The sequence below is a fragment of the Leptopilina heterotoma genome, unplaced genomic scaffold, assembly GCF_015476425.1.
Source record: "Leptopilina heterotoma isolate Lh14 unplaced genomic scaffold, ASM1547642v1 Lhet_161, whole genome shotgun sequence".
NCBI lineage: Eukaryota > Metazoa > Arthropoda > Insecta > Hymenoptera > Figitidae > Leptopilina > Leptopilina heterotoma.
In genome coordinates, this window is record NW_025110876.1 from 1,220,601 (window position 1) to 1,231,816 (window position 11,216).

The 11,216-nt window shown below is 31.2% G+C and overlaps 1 protein-coding gene across 1 annotated transcript; it reads left to right on the forward strand.

Annotated features, from left to right (window-relative positions):
* Positions 1–8,417: 8,417 nt before the first annotated feature.
* Positions 8,418–10,592, forward strand: LOC122498933 (KRAB-A domain-containing protein 2-like). Its single transcript, XM_043606933.1, has 4 exons — positions 8,418–8,804; positions 8,854–9,069; positions 9,306–9,487; positions 9,905–10,592. Exons 1-4 carry the CDS (start codon positions 8,418–8,420, stop codon positions 10,590–10,592), a joined length of 1,473 nt encoding a protein of 490 aa, XP_043462868.1.
* Positions 10,593–11,216: the final 624 nt, after the last annotated feature.

The following is an 11,216-nucleotide window of genomic DNA, read 5'->3' on the forward strand; positions in this document are numbered from 1 at the left end:
GATAAATATTCGTTACGATTAAGTATGGTATAGCTTCGTTATTGTGGTTTTTTTTAAATATAAATTTTTAATTACACAGGTACACAAAAAAAAATTTCTCGACCCAGAGGACAGAACCTTATATTCTATAACACCTTACGTCAAAAACTCGACTTAAGTGCCGTTTTAGACGCACTAGTGCGAGAAAAGAGGAGAGGTAGAAGATTCTCGCATAGTTCCTCCCACCTTCCATGCTACTGAAGCACTGTTACCAACCTGTTTTGTCTGAACATTGCATAGAATTTAAAAATTTATTTTTAGTTTTTCTATTCGAGTAGTAAGAATTCCAAACATGACAATAAAAAAAATTATGTATGTATGTATGTCCGCAATATTTTGTCCGGGATAAACACAAAGACTACTTGACCAATTAAAACGAAACTTTATAGTCTCTTTGGTCTTAGTCTAACTTAAATTTATAGCCATATCCGATTAAAAAATATTAAGCTGAACAAAAGTTATAGCTTTTTTCACAAAATTAAAAAAATAAAAAAATGCAAATTTTTTAATTTTTTGTCAAATTGATGTGACACTTTCTGCAGCTACTTTTTAATATAAATATAACAAATTTTCACTATAAAAATGAAATATAAATAATATATTCGAATTTTTAAGCCAAAATCATATTTTTGATTTTCGACAAAATTTTTAATTAATTTTTTTTGTTGAATATTGTTTAATTTTTTATGAAATTGGTATTGATATCGGTTGCTATTTTTAAATTTTAAATTACATTCATTACATTTATTTTATTAACAAGTTTAGAGTAATGAATTTGATGTCTATTACAAATTTTCTAAAATCAATGAACGTGAGTTTGCAAACAATTTCTATATTGATATTTTCAGGTTTAAAGTTTGAATGTTTCATAGTATGTATTGTCATATTTAACGTAGAAAATAAAATATATTTTTTTTATATAAAGGGTGCAGTAAAAGTATCAATAAAACTGAAATTTGACTTCAGCGGGCACTGGGACATAGAAAGTCCTTAAGACGCTATTAGAGGAAATTGGGATTTATGAATTAAAATTTTTGTATTTTTGAATTCTAGAAATGTTTTAGAAATGACTTTGAAAATAAATATCAAATTCCTATTTATAAATTAAAATTTTTCTTCTTGAATTTTAGAAATGTTTTGGGTATGTTGTTGCTTTCCAAAATTCTATCCGGGCATTACGCAAAAACGGGTAAAATGTAAAATCCCAAGTGGAAATTTTCAATAGGGATATGAAAAAATTATACCATACAGTTTTACATGGGAATCCATATATTAGTTTCCTTTATGAAAGTGGATCACATGTAGATTTCCATGTGAGAATCGAAAATGTGTTGTAGTTTCTACTAATACATTTAACAGTAGAGTGTCTATTAACCGCAAAGGAAAACCCGAGAAATAACCGGGAATTTAACCCCTTAGCAGTGTAGTCAAAATAAGCTTTTCGTGCCACAAATGTGCAAAAAAAATTTTTGTTTAATTACTTGATATTATTATATTTTATGTTTTCGGGGTCGCTGAATCCGAATATTTGATAAAAATTTAAAAATTCAAAATGGTGGCTCCAAAATGGCGGCTTAAAAATTAAAAAGTTTCAGTATTTGACTAAAAATACTCACTTGGGGGTTTTTGGGGTCGCTGATTTCGAATATTTGGTTAAAATTTTAAATTTCAAAATGGCGGCTTAAAAATGTCGGCTTTAAAAATTTAAAAGTTTCCTGATTTGACTAAAAATGCTCACTTGGGGGGTTTTTGGGGTCGCTGATTTCGAATATCTGGTTAAAATTTTAAAATTCAAAATGGCGGCTTTAAAATGGCAACCGAAAAAATTTTAAAGTTTCCGGATTTGGATAAAAATGCGCATTTGGGGGTTTTTGGAGTCACTGAATTAGAATATTTGGTTAAAATTTTGTAATTCGAAATGGCGACTGCAAGATGTCAACTAAAAATTTAAAAGTTTACGAATGTGGTTATAAATAGATATTTGAGTCTTTTGGGGTTTATATTTTTATATATGTATATGTATATATTATATTTTACATATATTATATTTTTATATTTATATCTATTTACACAAACTATTTAAAACACCGGTCTTAGTCGAATCCGGAGTCCCGAACTATTTAATTTAATTACTATTATTAAATTTTTTAATATAGGTTGATTTTTAGTATTTCACAATGTTTTAAAACATCGGACATATTAATTCCTCTGCTTTAAGTTTTAAGAACTAATTTGATAACTTTAAATTATTTTGGTCGCCATTTTGGAGCCGCCATTTTGAATTTTGAATTTTTGATTAAATATTTGGATTTAGAGAACCCCCGAATGAGCATTTTCAGCCAAATTCGTAAGCTTAAAAAAATTTTTGGTCGCCATTTGGAAGCCGCCATTTTGAATTTAAAATTTTCAATAACGGATTTGGATTCAGCAACCCCGAAAACCCCCGAGTAGGCATTTTTAGCAAGATTCGTTAACTTTTATATATCTTTTTTTTCGATTCCGCTATAGCGGTCATACACACTGGGGGCACGAATTATTTTTGCCTCTATAGACGTCAAACACTGTGAAGGGGTTAATTTGACTAGGAAAAATCGGAAATTTTCTTATCTAATTAAAAAAGTGTTATTATATTAATTCGTTTGTAAAAAATTTCTTTTTTCTTTAATTTCTAAATTTTATTTGTCAAATTTTAAAAAAGTGGGACCTACTTGCGATATAATTAGTTCGAATTAGACTCTACATAACTCCAAAAGCTGGTGGAAAATTAGTATTAATTATTATACATTAATTGAAATACTACAAACACATAAAGTACTACAAATTGACAAATACTGTTCTGTAAATCTGAATTAGTTAAAAATAGTATTTGATAGGAAAAGTCATTTACTGATTTAAACAGTAATTTTTTTCTAATGAAATAGTTAATGTAACTAATTATTAGTTTCTCCCAGTCAAATTAAATTCCCGATTGGTAGACACCTCTTAAAATATATTAGTAGAAACTAAAACCCGTCGAAGACGGGTACGACAGCTAGTAGCAAATATAAAGAGATACCACTGCTTCTACGTGTTGTTGACAGCAGACGATGCCTAACCTCAATTTTCCTCGGCATTACTAAAAACGTAAAACGGAAATTATGAATATTGATTAATGTCATAAAGTATTGAGATTTGAATAATATTGATTTTGAAGGGGGGCTTCGCCCCCCGAAACGCTGTTCTGCTTGTAGACAACACTAAAGTTTTTTCAGTATTACTACTGAGACAAATTGTTTATTTTTTGCATGTTATAAAAAAAAATTATTTTGAGTTGGTTTTCTATCTATTGATTTTTAATCACCAAAATAAGTCCTCAAACTTCATGACAAAATTTTGTACATTTGGGCGTTAAAGGGTTAAGAAAAAAATTCATTTTTGACAAAATGGCAACAGCCCAAACTCAACTTTTCAATGTTAACAAAAAAAAAGTTATTCAGCTGTAAAAAAGAGATTTTCATAAAAAAATAATCTACTTTAACTAAAGTCGTTTGAATTTTGTGTTTCAGATGAACCAGCTCCTTATAATCGTAGTCACTGCAAATTATACAGACCTCGACAAGATCGCGCACCACGCCTCCATTTTTAAAATTTTACTATTGGAAATTTTAGTTTAAATTGTGTACTTTTAGACAATAAATTGTTTTATTTAAAAATGTTAGTGGTCTTTTTTTTATTTAATTCATGAAAATGGTCAATTCTTGCGCGCTACAACTAGGGTTGCCCCCTTAACCCTAGAAGGAGTAACTAGGGTGTCTGGACACCCTACAAAATATTCAAAATACGCCTCGAACTAAAAAAATGATTTTTTCTAACACACGCACCGAAAGAACATCATTTCTCACCTATAAAGAGGGTGGAAAGTACGTCTTTCCCGGAGGCAGGGAGAGAATGTTACTTTCCCTCCCCGCTGTGATGTCACGGGGAGAGAAAGTAATATTTTCTTTCTGCTGCTATAATAATTTGTAATTTTTTTTAATAAATGCAAAATATAAAAAGAGCTATATATTTTTTAAGATTAAATATGTATCATATTGTTATTTTTTTAATTAATAATGGATTTTAAATAAATATTACAACAATAATAATTATTAAAATTGTGGTTAAATGAATTTATTTTTAATTGTCAAACATTCTTATCTCAATATAATCAGTATTGTGAATATTTGTTTCTAATAATCTAGGTAATAATAAATTAACATTATAAAATTATTAGTATTTATTTAAAAAAATTCCGTCAAATAATTGCATATTTGTACTTTTGTTTACGTGTGTTAGAAAAAATAGTATGTGCATCACGGAAGGAATAGTATATTGTGCACCTAGGGTGGAAAATAGTGATTTTCCCGAGGGTAAAGTTTGTAGATCGAGACGTAGTGAGCGTACGAGCCGAAGGCGAGTGCGAGCGAAGTCGAGAACTGCAAACACACGAGGCGAAAAAAATTACAAATTATTATAGCAGCAGAAAGAAAATATTACTTTCTCTCCCCGTGTCATCACAGCGGGGAGGGAAAGTATTACTTTTCCTGTCCGTTATGACGTCACGGGGAGGGAAAGTGACATTCTCTCCCTGCCTCCGGGAAAGACGTACTTTCCACCCTCTTTATAGGTGAGAAATGATGTACTTTCGGTGCGTGTGTTAGAAAAAATGATTTTCGCCTCGTGTGTTTGCAGTTTTCGACTTTGCTTGCACTCGCTTTCGGCTCGTACGCCCGCTACGTCTCGATCTACAAACTTCACCCTCGGGAAAATCACTATTTTCCACCCTAGGTGCACAATATACTATTTTCGCTTTCAAATCTTAGCCATTATTTTAAATTTATCAAAAAATGAATGAAACCATTACTTTCCTTATTAAGAAAGCAATCAAATTCACTACACACAATTTTTTTACGTCAAATAGAAACCTTGTAAAACAAGTTTAAAGCGTAGGGTGTCTGGACACCCCAGTTACTCCTTAGAGGGTGAGTAAATTCAGTTACTCCTTCTAGGGTTAATATTTGACTTGGAGGATTGACAATTTTCTTGATATTTTATATTATCTTTTATCGAGTGATAAATTCTACAACTATTTAGAAAATAAATTCGTCCTGAAACTGGTTTCAATGAAAAGTTTTGTCTTCATATAAACATGCGCGATTTAATTTTCGAAGAAACGAAAAATTTATCGCGCATATTTATCTTGGGTTATTTGAGAAGTTTGTGGTGCAACGAAGGTCCAGATTATCTAACAATTATGTATATCTCTAAAGACCAAAAACAAAAGACAAGTAAGGAGGAAATATTACAGAAATTACGACGTAACTAATATGTACCGCACGCTAAAAAAAGTTCTACTAAAGTAGAGATAACAATCACTATAATAGCTATAAGTTTCACTGATTTGGCTCCATCGATAATCCATTTTCGCTGATCCAGCGAAAATGATATTTCTTGCGTTACCTTTTGAAAACAACATAACCTCAAGATAACACTTGAATGAAAACATTTTTAAATTAATGTTCAAAGCGTATATTCAAATTCTATTAATTATATTTTTTATATTATAACTAATAAAATGTAAAATTAGTAAATTAATACGCCCAGAAAACAAACGTGCATCGCACGATGTCCGTCTCGCGAGAATGGCACTCGTGCGTGCACACTGCGAGCAAATAACATTCACGCACGTGATTAGCACGAATGCGCACACTAAAGCTATTCATATGCTTAGCTTTTTATAGTAACGCACGAAATGATTGCTTTTTGTGCCACACATGCGGACACATCTGTATGGTGTTATGAGAGCATACGTGATATTTACTGCGCACATATGAGTGCAAAATTCCTGCAGCACTGCAAGCATTTTGATATCTGGGTGTTTATAGAGGTAAGAAATGTAAATTTGACATTTGTGATTTTAGAGAAATTTCTATGAGAATGGTAAACTGTCAAATATTTCCAATATGGCTGACCAGTGAAATTCATTTTCTCTATATCAGAGAAACAGTTTGACTACTGCATTAAAAATCATTCACTGAATTAGTTGAATAGATTCTTTATGTTATTTATTTTCGAAATTAGCTGTTCCCCACACTAAAAATTTTTTTCCGTGCGAAATTTACAGAGTTGATGGAAAGACCTTTTGAAAAAATCAATTATGAACATTTATCTGCTCCTATGTTCAGAAAATAGTGAGACAGATGAATGTGAATTTTCTCACAAACCTGTCTTTCCATGCCTAGAATGGTTTAGCACAATTTTTTGTAATTAAATTTGGAAAAAATAGTCTAACCCACACGGAAAAAAAAAGTTCCCAGATATTTCAGGAATTATTTCCTAACTCTTGGATACGTGGTAACAGCTCTGAACTAGCGACGAACATTCAATGGTAATCAATGAATGTTTGAAAGAAATTCGGGAACTGTATTAGAAAAAGCTATAAATAGTCCATTAGTCTCTTTTTCATTACTTTCTCATGTAAAGTTCATGACACTGGCCGCAACTGTTTCTGAAATTTTCGGGAACTCGTCAAGGAATCTTGGTGCGCAGAAACTGTGCGCACCAGTCTCAACAAGTCTCCCCGTCAGTAAGACTTGCGTGCCTTATATATTTATTTTATGCTGAGGTATTTAACTCGCCTGTTTAGCTCAGCTGGATAAGACGCCGGACTTCTATTCTCGGGTACGCGAGTTTTGTTCCAGCCGCCGTCGATTTTTCTCTAATATGGTTTTTTCTATTTCAGAAACTTAATAAAAAATAAAAATTGTATGTGACCTTCAAGGATAAATGTGTGTGTGTGTGCGCACGTGCCAAGGAGGGGAAGTGGGAGGGGGGAAGCAGAATCCATTTTTTCTTGCATTCGCCTAACTTTTCGATTTTCTTGAACAGTTCCCGACTTTTTCAAGAACAGTTTGCCGAGAAGTGGTGAAATAGTTATAATTTGTAGAGAAATAGTAAATTACATATTTAAACGAGGCAACCTTTAGTTACCTGTGTACTACCCGCCGTATCCAAGAGTTAAGAACGAAGTTCCCGAATAATCTTCGAACTTTTTTTTTCCGTGCAAAAACAAGAGACGTTGACAACGACGAACGCAACAGACGACGACAACAAAAAATATACGCATGACAAAAAAGAAAGAGAATTTCTTCTTCATTTGTCTCGAGAACCGAGACAAATGGACTAGAAAAATAAGGAGTAAAAAGTATTCGACAACAGACAACAAATGCACAAAAATTTAGTATACTCATACCCAGATAAAAATCAGAAGAATAAAAGGGTTTTCCTACGAAAATGTCGCAAGATGAAGACAACTACCGTTGAATTGAGACAACGTATGTATGAATCTCGCGACATTTTTGAAAGAAAGCAAAGACAAAATAGCAAAAGCAATGATATTTTCAACTTACATTGGCCCATAAAAACCAAGTTTAAAACTGATTTAAACCTTTTAACGATTGTTTGACCCTTATGGCATTACTTTAATGTTTAATCAACCTTCGATTGTATATTTTCAACCCTAAAAGAAACCTTATGAACCTCAAAAGAACTTCTTAATTTTATGATTCTGAAATAGACAACCTTACTAACCTTCCTTTAACCCTAACATACATTACTTTCTTCCTCACCAACTTCGTTTGAAGCTAAAAAATTGATTTTCGAATCTCCTTTGTCCCAAAAATATCCTAAGTGTTTAAAGTGTTTAAGTAAGTGTTTAAAGATGTTTAGCTTAGTGGATATGAAGAGGTATATATATATATATATGATATATATATATATATCATATATATGTCGTAGGCCGATAGAAGAATCAGGCCATTAGCTAATAGCCTGGGTTATTTTCTAATGGCCGGCCAGTAGACAAAATCATTTTTAAATGTACTTGTAACTTCTACTTGCCTAGAAAAATCAGACTATTAGCTGAATATTGTGCTAATGCGCTACTGGACTGATATTCTTTAGACCGTTAGAAGAAACTCTGTTTATATTATAATTCAACACTTGTTAATTAATAGAAATATTTGTAATTGTCTAATAAGAAAACAAGGTAGGTATTGTTCTTACATTTACCAAAGAGAAAAATTTTGAAAATAAATTTTAGTTCTGAAATAAATTTTGTTTGATTCAGTCACAATAATTATGACGGAAAATATCGTTAGTCGCGCTGAATTCGAAGCTAAATTATTTAGCTATTATGAAAAAAAAAGGAGGCAAGTAATAGATCAGTGTGGAATAAAGTGCATGAGTTGAATGTAATTTCGTCTCTTATGGAATGTGATAAAAAAAATATAAAAAGCCACCATTACCACTATTCGAAATTGTACGAACTTTTTAAAATCGGAAGTGAAATGCGCGTGATAATGAAAAGAAGTGATCCTAGTCAACCCACAATTTTTATGGTAGCAATTGAGGATTATTATGATAAGCTTTCGGAAGCACACGTTCGCACAGGTCATGGTGGCCGAGACAAGATGATGTTCTATTCCAAAGATAAATGGAAAATTTCCAAAACAGCTTGTCAAATGTTTGTTTCATTTTGCAAAACTTGCGATAGAATACGCGCGGCTCCAAAAACTGGTGTAGTTATTAAGCCCATTGTTTCTGACGGATTTAATATGCGGGGGCAGGTGGACCTTATAGATTTGCAGTCATGTCCTGATGGAGATTACAAGTGGCTGTTAAATTATCAGGACCACGCTACAAAATTTTTACATCTTCGACCGCTAAAATCTAAGCACCCAATAAATGTAGCGCAAGAGCTTAAAAAGATTTTTTTTTTCGTGGGGAGCTCCGCAGATACTGCAAAGTGATAATGGCAGAGAATTTGTAGCTGCAGTAATTCATGAACTTGTCTCTCTTTGGCCCAATACGCGCATTGTGCATGGTCGTCCTAGGCACCCTCAGAGCCAAGGTAGCGTAGAAAGAGCCAATGCCGATGTTGAAAATATGCTGAGAGCATGGATGTTGGACCATAATTCAACAAATTGGAGTGAGGGATGCTATGAAGTGCAGGTAACTTGTTTGTAATTTATTTACTCATATGAGCATTTTATTTCTTTGAATAATTTTTTATATTTATATATTAATTATATCTTTTCTTTAACTAATACTGTTAAGTGAACATTTTATTTTTTAAAATAATTTTTTATATTTATATTAATTATATCTTTTCTTTAATTAATACTGTTAAGTATACAACATTGTTTAGTTAACATATTTTTAAAATTCATTAATGTTTCTTATTATAGTGGCAAAAAAATACATCATTACACCGTGTAATAAAGAGAACTCCTTATGAAGCAGTACTGGGACCCATTAGATGTGGTTTGCAAACTACTTCCTTGCCCGATGAGATTTTAAACACTTTACACACTGAAGAACAATTGACAAACACTATCAATGAATACAATTCTAATTTACAATTGAAAAGGTAAACAAAAGTAATAAGCTTCGATTTTGTTTTATTTTACAGAAAAATTATTATTATCTTCACTAATATTTTTATAAATTTATTATTAAGTTATTAATATTAATTTATTAATTATTATTATTATCTTTAATATTAATTTATAATAATTTATTATTAAGTTATTAATTTATTAATTATTATTTTTATCTGTACTATTATTTATAATAATTTATTATTAAATTTTTAATATTAATTTATTAATTATTATTATTATCTTTACTATTATGTATAATAATTTATTATTAAATTTTTAATATTAATTTATTAATTATTATTATTTGTACTATTATTTATAATAATTTATTATTAAATGTTTAATATTAATTTATTAATTATTATTATTATCTTTATTATGCTAAATGTTTATTTTATTTTTAGCGTTTACGAAACGGAACCTACTATTTCGGAAGCTTGTCGTGAAGTTGCTGTTGAAGCAAGTTCTTCAGAAGAATCTGCAGTTAATGCAATTCAAAATTCTAATCGAGCAAATTGTTCAATTTGTCAAATGCACATCGACGACGATTTTGGAAAACCATCGACAAGTGATGAACAAAATTTGGTTTGTTCATTATGTGCAAGAGGGAAACGATTAAAAGAGGTGCAAAATGACTGCTTTAAACGCCAGATAATAGCAGCGGAGAAGATGGTAACATTTTCTGAAGCTACATTTCCTGCCTTAAACATTGGCGATTCTATTTCCTTAGCTGTTCCAACTGTTGATCGCGGACCATTAGATTTTAGTAATATTCTTGGAGTTATAACTGATTTGAAAAATAACGTGTATCAAATTAGTACAAAACATGGTATTATAAAAGGGTGGTTTCCTAGAACAGACATTCAAAGAGTAGAAACTACTGTTTTATTGGTAAATGACGTGCCTACTGGTGAATATCTAAGTCTACGAGAAGCTGCATCTCTTCAGTCCCTAAGTGGAGGTCAGGGATATAAGAAATGCAATTGCAAAGTTAGCGAACAGCAGTGCAGAACGAGAAGATGTGCTTGCTTCAAATCAAATATTCTGTGCAACTCACGATGCCATATGAGTTCGTCGTGTTGCAATAAATAAAATTTAAATTGATTATAAAATAAATTTATACATTTAAATATAAAATCGTTAAATTATTATTACCTATACATTATTTTTTAATGGCCTAAAAATTGTCAGGCTAGTAGCCATAGTCTACTGGCCTAGGCGTTTGTCTATTGGCCGGCTATTAGCAAATAGACTAGGCTTTTAGCTAATGGCCTGATTTTTCTATCGGCCTACGACATATATATATATATATATATATATATATATATATATATATATATTATATGATATCATATAATATATCATATAAATATATACACAAAATATAGTTTTGGGATTTCCAAATTTCCCACCCAAAAGTTTACTATAGTAAAAACACAACTATACACGGAAAAAAATTTCCTGTGAAAATTACAAGATTTCCTGTGTCATCTATGAACGGCGGTTGTAGTATCCACAAACGGCTGAGTTTGGGAAATACACAAACCAGAATGAGTATTGTCACAAACTTCAGTTTATGATTCAACAACTTAAACAGTCACGCAGCAGACGACAAGCAGACGTTCACTTGAATTTTCTTGCGCATGCGTGGATTTCTTGGTGTTATAACAGATTGGTTTGTGGTACACACAAACCAGCTTGTTGGAAACAGAAAAC

Excerpts from the sequence above, each read along its gene's own strand:
- LOC122498933 (XM_043606933.1), top strand. The coding sequence starts at position 8,418 with ATGAAAAGAAGTGATCCTAGTCAACCCACAATTTTTATGGTAGCAATT. Across the intron at positions 8,805-8,853 it reads AATCTAAGCACCCAATAAAT|ATACTGCAAAGTGATAATGG; the intron begins GTAGCGCAAGAG and ends GGAGCTCCGCAG. Across the intron at positions 9,070-9,305 it reads AGGGATGCTATGAAGTGCAG|TGGCAAAAAAATACATCATT; the intron begins GTAACTTGTTTG and ends TTCTTATTATAG.